This window comes from Schistocerca nitens, chromosome 2, assembly GCF_023898315.1.
Source record: "Schistocerca nitens isolate TAMUIC-IGC-003100 chromosome 2, iqSchNite1.1, whole genome shotgun sequence".
Taxonomy (NCBI): Eukaryota; Metazoa; Arthropoda; class Insecta; order Orthoptera; family Acrididae; genus Schistocerca; species Schistocerca nitens.
The window spans coordinates 525,153,311-525,173,447 of record NC_064615.1 but is presented as its reverse complement, the minus strand read 5'-3'; the positions used below and the strand labels follow the sequence as shown (position 1 = coordinate 525,173,447).

Sequence of the window (20,137 nt, the reverse complement as noted above, 5' to 3'; positions counted from 1 at the left end):
AGAGCAGTAAGAAGAACTACATTAAAACTTCAGGTTGATGCTGAAGTCGAATTGCATGTACAGCGAATGGTGTCAGCGAAAAAACCGAAAAGGTTTGAAATTATATGATGGTGGTGGTGGTGGTGGTGGTGGTGGTGGTGGTTGTTAGTGTTTAACGTCCCGTCGACAACGAGGTCATTAGAGACGGAGCGCAAGCTCGGGTTAGGGAAGGATTGGAAGGAAATCGGCCGTGCCCTTTGAAAGGAACCATCCCGGCATTTGCCTGAAACGATTTAGGGAAATCACGGAAAACCTAAATCTCAGGATGGTTGGAGACGGGATTGAACCGTCGTCCTCCCGAATGCGAGTCCAGTGTGCTAACCACTGCGCCACCTCGCTCGGTTTGAAATTATATGAAAAGATCGTTTGAAGTCTCTAAGTGCTCTCATATAGGATGAAAGCAGTCAGGTAATTGACTTACGTTGGCTCGAGACCTGTAAACAGCTTCTAATTTTAATTTTTTTACGTTAGTATTAAACATGTAACGTATGATTATTCACCTAATGAGTAGATGACAATTTCAATTTTTAAATTCGGGCAATAATTATATTAATTAATGAGAAACTTTTTTGCTCCTGGATACATTAGATACTTAAAATCTGAAGCTGGGACCATACATGTGTACCGGTTTAGGCGTTTAGTAATAAAGATTGCATACAGAAGTACGTGTACAAAGGGGCATCAAAAGAGGGAATACATTTTTCCAAGGCGTCATTTAAGAAATATTTCTTTGCAGCCATTAGAGAAACTAACGACGCTGTAATGACTGTAGTTCCTTGCAATGCCTGCTTGACGAATACCTGAAAATAGGTTTACCTAGAGACAGAGTGTCTCTGAAAGCCTTCAACCATTATATGAATAACTGGTTAGGTCTTTATCACCACTAAGTCACTGATAATAACAAGTAGCATCTTGTTATTAGCGGCTTAAACGACTGCAAGGACGTCGTCACTGCCTAAAAATAATTTTATTACCGTTATTTTCTGCCGTTTCCCTTCAAAGACTTGCAGAATACCGTCTGTTTTTATATCACTCACAAGAAAACAAGTCGTACATGATATAAGAATCTAATAAGCATCTTTTGTGATTTAGCTGCAACGCACTCACGGTCTTTCCTGCTTTATCACTGCACTATACCGCTTCTGTTAAGGGTTCCATGTCACTAATGCGCCGAAATACAGCGTCGTGTTTATCTACTGTTCAGCAGCGCCTTGCATACCGCCGAAGAGAAAGAGTTGTTGAATGTGGGATACGTTTGTGCTATCCTGACAAAGGTCGCAAAACTTTACAGCATATCCAGTGACGTCATAGCATAAACAGTTTCCGTAACAAATTCCTCTCCTTAACACTATAGTTGAAGAAAAAAATAACTTTACTGAAAGTCACAGGGACACATTAAAATGGAACTTGCAATAACAAGAGCATGTGCACTACTAATGCGACATTTAACTTTCATATGAGTATCACGTGAATTCCATCCACAATACGCTCACGACAAATTTCCTACAGCCAAACTCTTCTAAGCCTGGTCAACAGAACAACAAAATGTCCCACCAGGAGAAAAAAATCGATTGATTTGTTGGTTGGTTGATTGAGGGGAGACAACCAAATAGCGAGGTCATCAGTCCAATGACAAAGTGGAAGGAATAACACAAATACCCCAGTCCAGTCAAGGGGAAGGGAAAACGAGCAAACTACGTACGGATAACATCGGGCTAACATGAAGATCCAAGAACAGGGAGAGAAGGGGAGGGAGAAGAGCAGGGGCGTCCCAGAAGTGGTACACTCATTGGGCGCCAACACTGCCATCGAACCTCCACGATTTCCACACCATACCATGATCATGACAAAAAGGGGACAATACCAGGGGAAAGAAGACACAAAAAAGGGAAACAACACGGTACAAAAGACCGAACAAAAGAAAAGGGAAAGGCAGGGAGAGATTCTGGCTGGCGTGTGGGCAATGCTGCGGCCTCTGTAACCAACACCAACGTTAATGTGAATGTATGCTTTCCCGGCGTATACAGCTGGCGAAGACTTCTCGGGCTTACAGCCGGGTGGCGGTGTCTTCAAACTGCGACGTTTCGACGAGTGATATACTCGTCATCTGGCTCGCCAGAAAATGACGAGTATGTCACTCGACGAAACGTCGCAGTTTGAAGACACCGCCACCCGGCTGCAAGCCCGAGAACTCTTCGCCAACACCAACGTTAACTCCAGGACTACAACTCCAGAGGGAAATTCAGGTACTTTAACCTGGGAGGACAAACCACTTTAGTGAAGAAAACCGAGGACAGGCGTAACCAGGCGAGGGTCGTCCATTAACACCCCGGGCCAGGAATGTGGGCATGTATACTTAGTGTGAAGGGCCAAAATGCAGGCTCACCCATCATAATAATGGCCACCATGAGGGGGATTTCACGAAGTTTGTTAGATAGGGGTAGCCCTTCAAGAGTTGGTCCACAATTGTGCATAAAGGGATTTGATGTAAGGCAGCAAACCCACACGCAGAGGGGTCATGGAGAATGAGGCAGTGAGGCAGGTGAGGGTTGACAATTACCAATCCCCTTTTACCCCCCCCCTCTCCTAGCCAGACGATTAGAATGTTCATTACTCACGATACACACATGGCCAGGAATCCAAGGGAAATCAACCAAATAAGTAGAAGGACCAAGATCGACAAGAAGGTTGTGGATGGCAGAGACCAAGGGGTGGTGGGAGAAACAAGTAAAGAACTCCTAAGCCGAAAATAGCTGCACTACATAAACGCGATCCCTGTGAACTTTTTTTTTATTATCGCAACTGGGAATGAAGGCACTTTCGTCGACTAGCGGAAGTCGACATATAATCCAGGTTTATAGTATACAGGGTAGTCCACTGATCGTGACCAGGCCAAATCTCACGAAGTACGAGTCAAACGAAAAAACTACGAAGAACGAAACTTTTCTAGTTTGAAGGGGAAACCAGATGGCGCTAGTGTTGGCCCGCTAAATGGCACTGCCATAGGTCGAAAGGATATCAGTTGCGTTTTTCTAATAAGATTACTCCATTATTTATTATATATTCGTGTAGTACATAAAGAAATATTAATGTTTCAGTTGGACCACTTTTTTCGCTTTGCGATAGATGGCGTTGTAATAGCCACAAACATATGGCTGACAATTTTAGACGAACAGTTGGTAACAGGTTTTTTAAATTAAAATACAGTACGTAGGAACTTTTGAACACTTTATTTCGGTTGTTCCAATGTGATATATGTACCTTTGTGAACTTATTTCTGAGAACGCATGCTGTTACAGCGTGATTACCTGTATATACAACATTAACGCAATAAATGCTCAAAATGATGTCCGTCAATCTCAATGCATTTGGCAATACGTGTAACGACATTCCTCTTAACAGCGATTAGTTCGCCTTCCGTAATGTTCGCACATCCATTGACAATACTCTGACGCACGTTGTCAGGCGTTGTCGGTGGATCACGATAACAAATATCCTTCAACTTTCCCATCAGAAGGAAATCCAGCGACGTCAGATCCGGTGAACGTGCGGGCCATGGATGCTTCGACGAACAATCCACCTGTCATGAAATATGCTATTCAATACCGCTTCAACCGCACACGAGCTATGTGCCGGACATCCATCATGTTGGAAGTACATCGCCTTTCTGTCATGCTGTGAAACATCTTTTAGTAAAATCGGTAGAACATTACGTAGGAAATCAGCATACATTGCACCATTTAGATTGCCATCGATAAAATGGGGGCCAACTATCCTTCCTCCCATAGTGCCGCATCATAAATTAACCCGCCAGGGACGCTGATGTTCCACTTTTCGTAGCCATCGTGGATTTTCCGTTGCCCAATAGTGCGTATTATGCCGGTTTACTTTACCGCCGTTGGTGAATGACGCTTCGTCGCTAAATGAAACACGTGCAAAAAACCTGTCATCGCCTCGTAATTTCTCTTGTGCCCAGTGGCAGAACTGTACACGACGTTCAAAGTCGTCGCCATGCAATTCCTGGTGCACAGAAATATGGTACGCGTGATATCGATGTTGATGTAGCATTCTCAACACCGACGTTTTTGAGATTCCCGATTCTCGCGTGATTTGTCCGCTACTGATGTGCGGATTAGCCGCGACAGCAGCTAAAGCACCTACTTGGGCATTATTTGTTGCAGGTCGTGGTTGACGTTTCACATGTGGCTGAACACTTCCTGTTTCCTTAAATAACTATTCGGCGAACGGTCCGGACACTTGGATGATGTCGCCCAGGTTACCGAGCAGCATAAATAGCACACGCCCGTTGGGCATTTTGATCACAATAGCCATACATCAACACGATATCGACCTTTTCCGCAATTGGTAAACGATCCATTTTAACACGGGTAATGTATCACGAAACAAATACCGTCCGCACTGGCGGAATGTTATGTGATACCACGTACTTGTTTATAACTATTACAGCGCCGTCTGCCACAAAGCGAAAAAAGTGGTCCAAATAAAACATTCATATTTCTTAACGTACTACACGAATATGTAATAAAAAATGGGGTTCCTATTTAAAAAACGCAGCTGATATCCGTTTGACCTACGGCAGCGCCATCTAGCGGGGCAACCATAGCGCCATCTGGTTTCACCTGTCAAGCTAAACGAGTTTCGTTCTCTCTAGTTTTTTGTTTGACGCTTATTTCTTGAGATATTTGGCCCGGTCACTATCAATGGACCACCTTGTATACACAACTGATGTGAAGCATTTTCGTTAGTCACCACTGTACTTGTTTTCTGTTGTCTGATTGATTTATTGTGGGGACTATTGGACTAAACGGTGAGGTCATCAGTCCTGTAATTCAAAAATTACTTGTGTAAGACATAGGTGTCCGCTAAAAGTGGGCGAATCGAGTCAGAAGTGTCGAACTACAAACCGAGGAAGCTGAAAACACAAGAGAAGGCATAAAAGCGTAGACCAAATCTAAAAACTGGAAAAACAGAAGGATAAATAGCTGTTTTTGAGAGGGGGAGTGATCATGGTTGCCAGACACAGAAAACGTGAAGAGAAGCCCCAACCACAACCACTCCGCCCCCTGCTCCAAATGTGAAACAAAACCTTACAACTGAAAAAACCACTCATGTAGGAAACTGAGGACCAATCCTACCATCATCTGCTAACATTAAAGAGAAGGAATCTGGAAGGCTATACTTAGTATAAAGGGCCAAAAGAAGAGGACATTCCACTAATATATCGGATACCGTCAGATTGGCTCCACAGGCACTTTGTGGGAGTGGCTCGTTACACAAGAGAAGAAAATGGGTGAGCCTATTATGACCGATGCATAGACGGAATAAGAAAGAGGACTCGTTCCTAGAAGAGTGGAAGGAAGAGCGTCACACGTCAGTAATATCCTTGATTGTGTGTTCACACTGAGGGCAGCAACGCACCAGAGGTCATTCCACTTTTGAGCAAAGAGAGTTCTGATATATGTCTACATATCTGCAAGTAAACTCTTTCAAATTCTGAAGGTGGCAGGGGTAAAACACAGGGAGAGAAAGGCTATTTACAATTTGTACAGAAACCAGATGGCAGTTACAAGAGTCGAGGGGCATGAAAGGGAAGCAGTGGTTGGGAAGGGAGTGAGACAGGGTTGTAGTCTCTCCCCGATGCTATTCAATCTGTATATTGAGCAAGCAGTAAAAGAAACAAAAGAAAAGTTCGGAGTAGGTATTAAAATCCATGGAGAAGAAATAAAAACTTTGATGTTCGTCGATGACATTGTAATTCTATCAGAGACAGCAAAGGACTTGGAAGAGCAGTTGAACGGAATGGACAGTGTCTTGGAAGTAGGCTATAATATGAACAACAAAAGCAAAACGAGAATAATGGAATGTAGTCGAATTAAGTCGGGCGATGCTGAGGGAATTAGATTAAGAAATAAGACACTTAAAGTAGTAAAGGAGTTTTGCTATTTGGGGAACAAAATAACGGAGGATTGTCGAAGTAGAGAGGATGTAAAACGTAGACTGGCAATGGCAAGGAAAGCGTTTCTGAAGAAGAGAAATTTGTTAACATCGAGTATTGATGTAAGTGTCAGGAAGTCGTTTCTGGAAGTATTTGTATGGAGTGTAGCCATGTACGGAAGTGAAACATGGACGATAAATAGTTTAGACAAGAAGAGAATAGAGGCTTTCGAAATGTGGTGCTACAGAAGAATGGTGAAGATTAGATGGGTAGATCACATAACTAATGAGGAGGTATTGAATAGAATTGGGGAGAAGAGGAGTTTGTGGCACAACTTGACTAGAAGAGGGGATCGATTGTTAGGATATGATCTGAGGCATCAAGGGATCACCAGTTTAGTATTGGAGGGCAGCGTGGAGGGTAAAAATCGTAGAGGGAAACCAAGAGATGAATACACTAAGCAGATTCAGAAGGATGTAGGCTGCAGTAGGTACTGGGAGATGATGGAGGTGGCACAGGATAGAGTAGCATGGAGAGCTGCATCAAACCAGTCTCAGGACTGAAGACCACAACAACATCTGCAAATGAAATTATGAAAGGAAATTGGGGGCAAGTATCTGCCCCTCTATCCCAACGGTCAGCCATTTGATTCCCTAGGATGTACACATGAATTGGGACCAAGACGAAGACAACTGAGCAGGCGGCATGGCCAGGGGCAGAAAGGATGTCATGGATAGGAGAGCAACGTCTATAGCCTGCAAGCTCTTCATTGTGTCGGTACATATTGAAACAGTGTGGATGGAGGCCTCAGTGACAAAATGGAGAGCCCTGTTAATGGCTAGCAGCTCTGCTGTGATCACAGTACATGATCCCAGGAGTAAATGGTGTTCCATATGTGGCGAGTGTGTGTGCGTCGGCTCGAGTGAAATGGATGTTTAAGTCTGGTTGCCACAGGTCGGCGTCCGTCGATCGCGACAACTCCGTTCTGTAACTGTTGTAACAAACTCCTCACTTTGGTTAGTATCAGATACTATCTCCCGTTAACAGATATCGGCACATCGATGGAGCAGCACGCCGAAATGTATAAGCAGCCATCGCTTATAATTGAAGCAATGGTGTTCGAAGGATGTCTGTCTTCTTTACTGCTTCACACAGCGACTGCACCACTAGGTACCACAACGTCTGCACTTATCTGAAACAATAAACCAAATATCCTTCGCGTGTTCGCGACTGGCTTTTAAGCTTACGCGATACTCGATAACGGTAGTTTTTATGCACTGTGTGCAAATGAATGTTCAAACGTATAAAATGTATCTCGAATTATTACACCATTCAAGCCGATGCCTTATTATAGTCTTGCGAGGATGTTGATTTGTGAAACATTATAGCGTCGTTAATGCGTCGCTACAGGGCTAATTCAACAACTCCTACGTCGTAAATCCAGAGATAAAGTGCACTCTAAATAACGTACAGAAAGCGTCGTAATACAATGTTAAATTACTGTTCCCTGTCAATAATGTCACTCGAATCACCTTTAGCTTCAGCGATCTATCAAGAGAACAATTATTCACAGTTACACAATAACGTTCAATTAAGTGATGTAGACGACACGAAGTATTAAAGTTATAGATGAGTTTATTCAACTTCTGAAATATCTAACCACTGCACTTTAGCACACCCACCTGTCATTCAGGGAATTGAAGCTACGATTTACTTCAACAACTCTTACATTGACTACAGCTTCCGATAACACGGCGTCCCTGTGAATTCTTCATGATTGCGTGTATATGTTTGTTACTCAAGTCTATTTGTAGAGTTTATGTAGGCTCCTGGTACATTGCTGTGTCCTTCAATGCTCGTGACAATCACAGGTCACGACGACTAAGTCCCAGAATTGATTAAGTAACATACGAGTTACTTTTCCCTCGCATATAATATTCTGTTCCGTTGTCTGGCGAAACGGTAAATGTTCTATCACCTTTCTTCAGAACTTTGACTAATACGTCAAGACGATACTTGAAAAACTTAAATTCCAGATCGTTCTGAAACAATCTAATGTCTGTCAATAAGCGTGCTATCGCGACGTGTACAAAAGAGCGAATTAACATCCCCACTGAAGTTTTTCATTTTAGTCGCAGCGAACTTACAGCTCGATGTGGCTACAACTCTTTTCTTGTATTAATTTTATCTCTGACCACTTTATCTCTTGTGGTTTTTAACCTTCGTAAAGCATGTATTTTGAATTCTTTATTTACAGTTTCATACTTTGTAGATCAAGTGATCATCTGATAGTCTTTCATTTAGTTCTTTCCGTGGAATAGATGTTAGTTCCCTAGTATTTCTGTTGGTCAAACTTCCAATAGTGTTAATATTTTGTTGCCAGTAGCTACCGTCAAGGTCAGGATAACAAATTTTAATAGCTTTTGCTGTCAAAAAGGATATCATTAGGGGCTGTATATTTGGGGTGTTGTACCAGAAGGAGACGTGAAAACGTATCCCATCGTGTCTATCGTTTTAGAACCGTCAGTGTAGAAGATGGTAGCACCCTGTAACTCTTCAAGAATGGAAAGTACAGGACACCAAAATAACTCAGACCCAGACGATTTTAGAAGACCATTGATGGCGACGAGGGAGAGTGAGACACTTCACGCAGAGCCCTGTAGGATACTGTTCTTTTGGATCCCAGTAGTGCCGAGTGAAGTGCCAACTCTAGCCTGGAAGATCTGGTGACATAAAAACTCGTGGTTTAAGGTCGGAAGGGGCCACTAAAGCATCTGTCATAGAGGGTAACTGAAATGTGATGTCACGCTGTGTTTTAAGCCTTATGTAGGTCAAAGAAGACTGTACAAGGTTTCAGGGAACGATAGAATCACCAAAAAGTGGTCACTAAGATCATGGAAAGACCAGTGTAGTGAAGCCAAAAGAGCAGCAGAGGAGGTAATGAGAGGCATCGTATAAAAGGGGCCATGAGTGTCACTGAATTGTGTTGGAGAACCGTCATTGAAAAGATGCAAATCAAAGTCTGTAATAATTTGGTCAATTAGAAGGTACCTACCCATGAAGTGGCAACCCCATACAAGGAGTGCTGTACAATGAAGTCCCAGAGGGGGAGGTACAGGAGTGGGAGCTGCTGCGTTAAGGTAGGCAGTAAGGAGATGGGCTTCCTGGATGGAGGTAGACATTGCAAATGGTGGTTTCTGGGGTCATTCGCACTCGTGCCACTATTTCTTCCGCGTTGGTACTCAGTGGGATCCAGTCGCTAATGACTTCGGTGCGAACTGAAATGCAGACCCCTTCAGATGCTATTTCAGGGCTGGCATGGTTCCAACAGAACGTCAGACAACCACAGAACGTTGGAGAATGATTATCATCGAAGTGCAATTCTTAAGACAGAATGCAGAATAAGAAGAAACAAGTTGTTGTATTTCCGGTAGGTGACGGTAATAAGCATTGCAGTTTCACTGGATTCTCATGTAGCAAGAGTCTGGGTTAGACATAAAAAGCTGAGAGGAGGTCATGTCATTGCATCAGTGTTCGTCACTGATGAGAACAGGGGTGCATCCATAAAGTGAGGAGTTGATGAGCCCCACCATGCAGGGGAAGCCTCGTCCTTTGACTTCTGAGTCCCTCGTCTGGTCTCAAGAACACTGGGCAGGAGTGCGGGGAGGAGGAGGAGGAGGAGGAGGATGAGAAGGAGGAGGATGAGAAGGAGGAGGATGAGAAGGAGGAGGATGAGAAGGAGGAGGATGAGAAGGAGGAGGATGAGAAGGAGGAGGATGAGAAGGAGGAGGATGAGAAGGAGGAGGATGAGAAGGAGGAGGATGAGAAGGAGGAGGATGAGAAGGAGGAGGATGAGAAGGAGGAGGATGAGAAGGAGGAGGATGAGAAGGAGGAGGAGGAGGAGGAGGAGAACGGTTCCTTGAGGGGAAGGAACAGAAGCTGCTGGCTGGCTGGAAAGGGAAAGGGGCACTGCAGGGTAGGGGAGAGGAGAGAGATGGGACCAAGGTAAGGAAGAGGCAAAAGTAGAAGACATCGCTACTGGGTGGAGTTGGTTATATTTCGATGAGCCTCAGTATAAAATAGATGTTCTACGGACTTGACTCGTGGGCCTTCTTTTCTTTCTTGTAAAGTGGAGAGTGGCGGTCATGACAAATTACACATATAGGAGGAGGCATACAGGATGCTTCCTTCATGGGATGCGTGTCCACAGTCACCACGCAGAGGGTCCGCCATAGAGCGGGAAGACGCCCAAAACGCAAGCACCAAAAGCCCATCATGGATGGTGGGACATACAGCTTCACATCACATGGGTAACATGTAACCTTTACATTCTCTGGGCATTCTCTTTACATTCTCACATAAAATCCTTCTGCACACATCCAACAAAATTAACGCTTGTCGCTCCAGATTAGCCCAGAGTGCCTTATCAATTTGAAGGATGAGGTCCCTAAGAAAAATACTTCCCTGCTCCGTATTCAGAGGCTGGTAAGGGGTAATAGATACTGGGATGTCACCGATACAAGAGTGTCATAGGACTGTTGCTCTTCGCAATACATATAAATGTCCTTGTGGATAACATCGGAAGTTCACTGAGCCTTTTTGCGGATGATGCTGTAGTATATCGAGAGGTTGTAACAATGGAAAATTGTACTGAAATGCAGGAGGATCTGCAACGAATTGATGCATGGTGTAAGGAATGGCAATTGAATCTCAATGTAGACAAGTGTATTGTGCTGCGAATACATAGAAAGAAAGATCCTTTATCATTTAGCTACAATATAGCAGGTGAGCAACTGGAAGCAGTTAATTCCATAAATTATCTGGGAGTAGGCATTGGGAGTGATTTAAAATGGAATGATCATATAAAATTAATCGTCGGTAAAGCAGATGCCAGACAGATTCATTGGAAGAATCCTAAGGAAATGCAATCCGAAGTAGGTTACAGTACACTTTTTCGCCCACTGCTTGAATACTGCTCACCGGTTTGGGATCAGAACCAAATAGGTTTGATAAAAGAGATAGAGAAGATCCAACGGAGAGCAGCGCGCTTCATTACATGATCATTTAGTAATCGCGAAAGCGTTAGGGAGATGATAAACTCCAGTGGAAGACTCTGCAAGAGAGACGCTCAGTAGCTCGGCACATGCTTTTGTTGAAGTTTCGAGAACATACCTTCACAGAGGAATCAAGCAGTATATTGCTCCCTCTTACGTATGTCTCGCGATATAGATCAGATTAGAGCCCACATAGAGGCATACTGACAATCTTTCTTTCCACGAACAATACGAGACTGGAATAGAAGGGAGAACCGATAGAGGTACTCAAAGTACCCTCCGCCACACAAAGTCAGGTGTCTTGCGGAGTATGGATGTGGATGTAGATCACAAGCATAAAGAGATGCAGATTGGGTAACAAGAAGCTTTGATCAACAGGGAGCCTGACCACATCTTACTGACAGACTACACTTTGCCAAATTTCTCCTCAATATTTTCCACAAAAAACAATGGCTTTCTGGCAGTGAATGTGACCCATCCTTCATAGTACAGGCTAGGTAGTGGGGAAATTGTTTCATCTCAAGATTCGGAGACTTTCCCTCCTCCCAGGATATAGCTAGGAAAGGAATGCCGCAGGATCATCTGAAGCAACATCTGGTGCCACTTGAAGAGAGGGCCATTTGGAAATGGCCAGATTCACGCAGCTTGATGCACTTCATGTGCCAAGCATCCGCCCAGATACCACCCTCTACAATCAGGGGTTCTCCCCATGGGCGCCACCCAGCCACAGCAAGGGCTATGTGGCAAGTTGGCCGTTGCCAGGAATTCCAATGCTCCAGGATGACAAGCAACCATTCATTGGCATCCATGGGGAGGCAACACCTGAGTTATTAGTGGTGTGATACCTGTGTTTTCAGGGGCCTCAGCCAGATGGGTACATAACTGACGCAGCACAAGGTTAAATGTGCTGGTGACTCAGAGGGCCACTACAGCAGTGAAGGAAGAGAGGAAGGAACAGAGGGAGAGAAATCTACACTGTAGGCGCTATGGAGCGAGTTCTTTCCCATATGGCTCACACTTAAAACAGATAATGTACAAGTGGAAGTCAAACCCCAAGGGGGGACCAAAAACGCCAAAAAGGATGACAGAACAGGCAAGAGGAACAAAACCACAAATAATACAGCGAAACAGGCGAAGAGCCAGATCGACATAAATAAGAAAAACGTGAGAGGGAAAGGAGGGGGTAGCAGGGAAGGAGCAAGGACGAGGAGGGAGGGGCACAGAAAAGAAAACGCAGTTTGGGAAGGAAGAATGGACTGCAATAGCCTGGGGTCCCATGTGCACCACGCATGAGCTCACGAAAGAATCGCGAGCCCCTGGGGGGTACTTGTTTGTGACGATACCACGTGTTTCTGATAATGGCTAAGTGGAGATTACACCTGAAGAATCTACAAAAAAAGTTTTAGAAGTGAGTTGGGTAAATTGATGGAACCATGGGTTGTTGAGACTTTCAGAGGGAGCATTAGGCAGCAGTGGACTGCTACAGAGAAAGGAATAGAAGAGAAAAATGAATTAAATGGGAAGCTTTGCGAGATGAAATAGGGAAGGAATCAATCACATATGTAAAAAGACACTTAGCAAAAATCCCACGGTAATTTATGAGATACAAGGTAGGGAAGCTAGAAATATACACAGAACGGCAACAAATGAAGCAAGTGAAAGGGAATACAAACGTCTAAGTAAAGAGATTGGCAGGAAGTGCAAGATAGCTAAGCAGGTATGGCTGGAGGACAAGTGCAAGGCCGTAGACACTGGCATAACTAGGGAAAAATGGTGGCCGCGTTTACGAAAATTAAAGAGGCGTTTGGAGGAAAGAGAAGGGAGTCTATCACGTTAGCGTCAGAAGAACCTTATATTATTTCATGACAATCGTCTACAGAGGATCGCTTTGATATAATTTGAAGAAATAAATTCTTTATCGCCAATACAGTTACTTTCTTCCACACTGTCCAGAAAAAAACGATTTTCTTTTCAAGTGTGCAGAAATATGTTCTATGCAACCTAGAGTAATGTGTAATTACTTTTAGTCAGTCATTTTTCTTACTAAAGGAATTTTATCACTATATAAAATCGGAAAAACGAGCACAACATATTTATTTCATGGTTTCAATATTATGATTTCATTATGAGGAAATCAACAGATACAAATAAACAATGACACCGAATAAAGTATTAAACAGTCTTGATCAAATAAAAACACTTGTAAGTGATGACCGGTTTCGATCCGATGTGGAAGTTCTTTGGTCCATGCCCGACTGATGTGTGCAGATGATAGCACATAGTAGAAACTGTGGATACCACCCACTGATATTGTCGATTCAGTGTGTGGTATCCACAGTTCCTATTCTGAGTCATCACTGGAGACTATCCAGATCAGGTCGAAACTGGTAAATCCGAATAAAAGCGTTTTCTGTGATCAAGAGAGTTCTACATAATGTTTTAATACTATTCATTGAGATCGCTGCTATGTCCACCTTGCAGAGGTTATAAATGGTACTGAATTATTGGTGAGACGAAGAAAGGGCTATGGAAGAGGGAGGAGGAAAAAAAATTCTGTAGATTCCATGGGTAGATAGAATTACAAATGACGAGATACTGAACAGAATTTTGGAAAAAATTAATTTACGGCACAAGTTAACGAAAAGCACAAATAGGTTAAGAGAGCACATCCTGAGGTATAATGGATTTATCAGATTGGTCGTGGAAATGTTTACTAGTAATACCTGTAATGGAAGCTCAGGACTCGTATACAATAAGCAGGTTCAAATGGATGTAGGGGGAGGTGACCAGGAGAAAACGACTGAACAACCAACCAAAGGACAACGTTCTACTAGTTGAGCAGTGGAATTTCGAATGTCTGAAAGTGGAAGAGAACACTGAAAAGGGAAATGCTCAGGCTCAACCTACATACAGTGAAGGGTCAGTGAAGTGCAGTAGTAACGAGAGTAGGATTTTGCTCAGACGAGTACAGGGTAATAACAGCAGCAGAAAATGATGTAATGGTAGTAGGGTGCGTTATGAATTGGTAGGGCAGAGAGTACGTTACTATGTACAGTTCACTGATAGGATTGTTCTTATCAGACTCAACACCAAACCAACACTTACAACAATAGTTTAGGTATACATACCGATGCCACAACCAGAGGATGAAGAGACAAAGAAAGTATATGATAATATTGAACGGGTGATTCAGTACATAAAGAGAGATGTAAATCTTACGGTCATGGGGGATTTGAATGCGGTTGTAAGGTAGGGAGTACAAAAAAGGGTTGCGGGAGAATGTGGGCTTGGTATTAGGAACGAGACTGGAGAAACACTAATTGAATTCTACAGTAAATATCAGTTAGAAATAGTGAATACTCTGTTCAGGAATCACAATAGGACGAGGTATACTAGGAAAAGGCCGAGAGATGCAAGAAGATTTCAGTTACGTTACATCATAGTCAGGCACAGATTTCAAAATGAGGTATTCGACTGAAAGGCTTACCCAGCAGAAGATACGTACTCAGATCCAAATTTAGTAATAATGAAAGGTAAGCTTAAGTTCAACAGACTAGCCAGGAAGAATCAATGAGCATAGAAGTACTAAGTAATGAAGAGAGATGCGCTTGAAGTTCCCTGAGGCTACATATACAGCGAAAATTAGTAACCCAAAAGGCAGTTCACTTGAAAATGAATGGACATCTGTAAACAAGCAGTCATTGAAGTTAGAAAGAAAACCCTAAGTAGAAGGAAGGCAACTGCTAAGAAATCATGGGTAACAGATGGAATACTTCAGCCAATCGATGTAAGAAGGTATTATAAAAATGTTCAGGGAAATTCAGGTATCCTAGGAACGAAAGATAAAGAGTGCAGGACAGCTAAGGCGAAATTTCTTGATAAAAATTTGACGAAAATGAACAAGAAATGATCGTGAGAAGGACGGATGAAGCATACAGAAAAGCCGAAACAACCTGCGGTGAAGTTAAAAAGCAAGGTCGGTAACACAGAGTGCAATGAGGATTCCACTGACAAATGCACAAGAGAAAGCGAATAGGTGGAAAAGATCACACTGAGGGCCTTTATGAGGGGAGGGCTTATCTGACGGAGTGATAGAAGAAGGAACACGAGTCGATAGGGAAGAGAAAGGATCCTCTGTTAGTATCAGAATGTAGAAGATCTTTGGAAGTCTTAAGACCACACAATGCAATAGGGATAAGTAACGTTCAATCAGAATTTCTAAAATAATTGGGGGAGGTGACAACAAAACGACTATTCACGCTGGTGAGTAGAATGTATGAGCCTGGTGATATCTTGTCAGACTTCCGGAAAAACATCATCCACACGATCCACACAATCCCCAAGATAGCAAAAAGTGACGCGAAAATTATCGCACAGTCAGGTTAAAAGTTTATGTTTACAAGCTACTGAGAAGAATATATAGAAGAATAGGAAAGAAAATTGATGATTTGTTACATGACTATCGTTTTCGCTGTAGGAAAGGTATTAGAGAGGCAGTTCTGACGTTTCAGGTGATAATGGAATCAAAAATCGAGACACGTTCATTGGCTCTATCGACATGAATAAACGTTCGACAATGTAAAATGGTGAAATGCGTTCTAAATCGTCAAAAAATAGGGGTAAGCTGTACAAGAACCAAGAGGTAACAATAAGAGTGGAAGACCAAGTATGAACTGCTCGAATCACAAAGGGTGAAATTCATGAACATAGTCTTTTGCCCCTACTGTCCATTCTGCGCATGAAGAAGCAGTGACGGAAATAAAAGGGGGTTTTAAAGAGTGGGATTAAAATTGAAAGTGACAGGATATCTATGATAAGATTCGCTGATGACTTTGCTATCCCTAGTGAAAGCGAAGAAAAATTACGGGATGTGTTTGACAGAATGAACAGTCTGATGAGTACCAAATATGAATTGAGAGTAAATCGAAGGAAGAATGAAATAATGACCAGCAGAAAAATGAGAACAGCCTGAAACTTAATATCAGGATGGGGATTATGAAGTAGAGGAAGCTGAGAAATTCAGCTACCTAGACAGCAAAATAACCCATGACGGCCGGACATGGAGGACATAAGAAGCGGACTAGCACTGGCGAAAACGGCATTCTCGGACAAGAGAAAACTGCCTTGTATCAAACACAGCTCTTAATTTGAGGAAGAAATTTCTGAGAATGTACATTTGGAACACAGCACTGTATGGTAGTGAGTTATGGACAGTGGGAAAACCGGAGCAGAAGAGAATCGAAGCATTTGAGATGTGCTGTAGGCGAATTTTGAAAATTGGATGGCCTAATAAGGTAAGGAATGGTGAGCTTCTGCACAGAATCTTAGAGGAAGGGAATATGTGGAAAATACTGACAAAAAGAAAGGACACGATGATAGATCTGTTAAGACTTCAAGGAGCAGCTAACGTGGTACTACAGAGAACTGTAGAGGGTAAAAGCTGTAAAGGAAGGCAGATATCTGAATACATCCAGCAAAGAACTGAAGACAACAGTTGCAAGTGCTATTCTGAGATGGAAAGCTTGGCAGAAGAGACGAATTCGTGGCGGATCGCATCAAACCAGAAGACTGATGACTCAAAAACCAAGGAAGTCAAATTTAAACAACATGCGTCATGCGTACAAAACCCATGTTTTGCGGAATTCCCAAGTAAATAATACTTCCCCACTAATCGAAACACAGTTACTGTTGCTTCTGAGTGCTGTGCATCCAGCTGGTGTGACACTGCATAGTGTAGTATAGTCGTTTATAAATTTTTTCCTACTGCTGATTGATTGTGTGTTTTTTCCCATTTTAAGGTTTCAGTAAACGCTGTGGTTGAATTTTTGTATTTTTAAGTCTTTCTTAATGGGGAGATGGTTGTGGGTCACTAAGTGGTCAGCAAATATGCTAATCTCATCATAATTACGTTTAGAGGAACTTTAAACAAGCAACATAACAGCTCCAGTATCACTGTTCCAGAGGACTTTATTGCCCACGACTATCACCCAACTAAAACAGATTTAAGAATACCAAAATCCAGCAACAGCCTGTGCTATAAACTGACAACAAAAAAATTTCCACATACACAAGGCATTAACAAAGAATAAGAGATCATAAACAACTACACTACAGTATAGAATCGCACACTAATTAAGACGTGAAATGTTAAAAACACACACACACACACACACACACACACACACAATGTATATAATGTAAATAATTTGGCGCCAAAGTAGTATGGGAACGAGTCTCCATCAACAGGGACTTGACACACTGCAGCAACACAAACATCGATTTTCGTAAAGGCTGAAAATCCAGAAATATGAACAGTGTTTTTGTGTGCTTAACAACGGCACACGAGAATGCAGATTAGGAACGATTTTCGAAAGCTGGCTGTAAATAATCACAAAATATAGCCACGGAATAATTTCGCAGAACAAAATTACGTTGAAGGATAAAGTTATTTGTTAAATTGTCAACAATATTCACAGGAAGATCGTTTAATTGCAGATGACACGCTACCGGCATCGAACAATGTAAAAAGGGATGTACATACCACAATACGGTAAAATTTAAGGTAATGACACCAAAGAAAACTTCCTGTAAGCCTCGTTTTCGTTTAATAACTATCGCTCAAAACAGGTTTGCATATACCCATTGTCAAGGGCTTTCATACGATCATCGGCGTTTTTTTTTTTTATTTTTTTTTATGGAGGTGATGGAAGACGAAGGGAGCTTGTCCTGGGGAGTATGGAGTATTTTTAACCTTTAAGTCGCCGTAAAAACCCGCATAATACCGTCATATCATTTTCTGAGAAAATCTGAATGCACTACATTTTTTTCTACGAGGGAGGGGGATGGGGGATTGTGCGGCCCCCATTATCTCCCATGTATGGGCGCCCTTGCCCACGGACGATCGCACAAATGTGCTGTCACATGTACTGGTTTTTATATAAAAAAAAAAAGTTGTTTATATCAGAGGAGCGCCTTATATACAGAACAAAATTTCTGTACTACGTAGGCCCTATTACTCACTCACCGAAATTTCTGTCAGAAAGAAGATTCATAGAGTGCTGTGGTTTCGAGGCCTGCATATTGCCCACTTCTAACGAGGATGATTAAATGTAATTTACGTGTTAAGTGTAGACGGCTGCGATGAATTTATCTACATTTTAGATTCCGGGGACAGAGTAAGACTTTGTCACGGATTTCTTCACCAAGGACATGTTTATTTTTATAAGGACTTTGTGGGAAGCAGTTGTGCAAGTGAATCAGGACACGCAGTAAAACGAAACAAATCCATTTAAAATACTTGGTCGTAAGGACATTCCTGTTAGGTAAACAATGTAGAGTTTGTTGCTGAGTACATAAAAATAAAGTTTGTCTTGACGAAGGTGTTTTGCGCTGTTTAACTTCCAAGTGTTGCCACCGGGGCAACGAATATCACGGGACACTCGAGTTTCATGAAGAAATATAAAATAAATAATACGCTACCGGTGTCGGTTTATCTGTACTCTATCGTAAATTATGCAAACAGTTGTTTCTCTTGTTTCATCCCGTGTATGACATGGGCCCCGAGCAAAGTAATTTACTAAAGTTAGTGCGACAGTGGCTGGAAAATTAACGACCCAATAAATGATATGTTATTGATGGCGCATTTCTGGAGTTATTGGAAGATGATGTTCTTATGTTGTAGTCCTAAGAACGGCAAAAAATATTTGTCAAACACCACCAATTTAATCACTTAAACTACCATCATCGATATATGGTAGATTTTTATAAACACGAAGTGAACGTAAAGTGTATCGAATAGAAGTACTTTTCAATTAAATTTTCTGTATCTTACGTCCAAAGTAAGATTTAGAGTTTCGATAAAGGGGCGCCGGTCAGGCGAGTCAGCTGACTTTAAAACTGGGTACTACTGCGCAGGGCTACTAACCTTGAACCTGAGCGGGCCAACAGGCGGCTTGGCGTAAGGAATGCCCTGGAAGCTGTAATACGTCTTGCCAGTGTGAGTGGTGGTGACCTTTCCCCGCAGAGCTCCCTCGCGGACGGTCGCTGTAACGGAAGACATTCTGCTCCGCTCTCTCGCACAACAGGGCCTGCCTTCTACTAGCGCAAAGCGTTCGAGCGTTGCCTGGTGTCGTGCGCTGCCGCCAAGGTCGCTGCTGCTTCCCGTCGAGTTGGCGCTGGAGGGGGGAGATGGACAGAGCAGTGAGGCAGCATGACCGCCATCTGCAACCGTCGCGTCCCACTTGTTATCGCAGTGCTCGGGGCATACACCGAGGCGGGCGCGTAACAACGCGCGCCCTGCACTCCCACTCCTTCTGATGCCTTGCTCAAAACTAAGACTTACCAAAACTTTGATTTATTAATACTTTGACTCATCTTGTTCATTTTCTGTCGTGTTAATAGCAGAGTGCAGCAGCGGAGTTATTGCAGTGAAATACGGTGAAACTCGAGTAAATTTATATACTTAAGATAAAAATGGTTCAAATGGCTCTGAGCACTTTGGGACTCAACATCTGTGGTCATAAGTCCCCTAGAACTTAGAACTACTTAAACCTAACTAACCTAAGGACATCACACACATCCATGCCCGAGGCAGGATTCGAACCTGCGACCGTAGCAGTCGCGCGGTTCCTGACTGAGCGCCTAGAACCGCTAGACCACCGCGGCCGGCATACTTAAAATAAAACTGTAAAACTGTCGTGTCTGTTTGAACAACGTAAATCTCGGAAACTACTAGACCAATTTTGATGGGATTTCACAGGTAACTTCAACGTAGCTTGGAGCAATATACAGCCTTTATTTCATCAAAATAATATCACTAACGAAGATGTGTCTGAAACAGTCGTGTATGTGTGTGTGTCTGTCCTAAATGGTTCAAATGGCTCTGAGCACTATGGGACTCAATTTCTGAGGTCATCAGTCCCCTAGAACGTAGAACTACTTAAACCTAACCAACCTAAGGACATCACACACATCCATGCCCGAGGCAGGATTCGAACCTGCGACCGTAGCGGTCTCGCGGTTCCAGAGTGTAGCGCCTAGAACCGCACGGCCTCTCCGGCCGGCTGTGTGTGTGTGTGTGTGTGTGTGT

At 42.9% G+C, this 20,137-nt stretch overlaps 1 protein-coding gene across 3 annotated transcripts in view; it reads right to left on the bottom strand.

Moving 5' to 3' along the window:
- Positions 1 to 19,167, bottom strand: part of LOC126236510 (esterase E4-like) — a 90,977-nt gene extending 71,810 nt beyond the window's left edge. The window contains exon 1 of one of the 3 annotated variants that reach the window (XM_049945875.1): positions 18,974 to 19,167. In XM_049945875.1, the coding sequence (XP_049801832.1) occupies positions 18,974 to 19,108 (135 nt within the window). In that variant the 5' untranslated portion in view covers positions 19,109 to 19,167. The remainder of the gene's footprint in view (positions 1 to 18,973) is intronic. The other 2 variants (XM_049945874.1, XM_049945872.1) reach the window with 2 other exon arrangements.
- Positions 19,168 to 20,137: the final 970 nt, after the last annotated feature.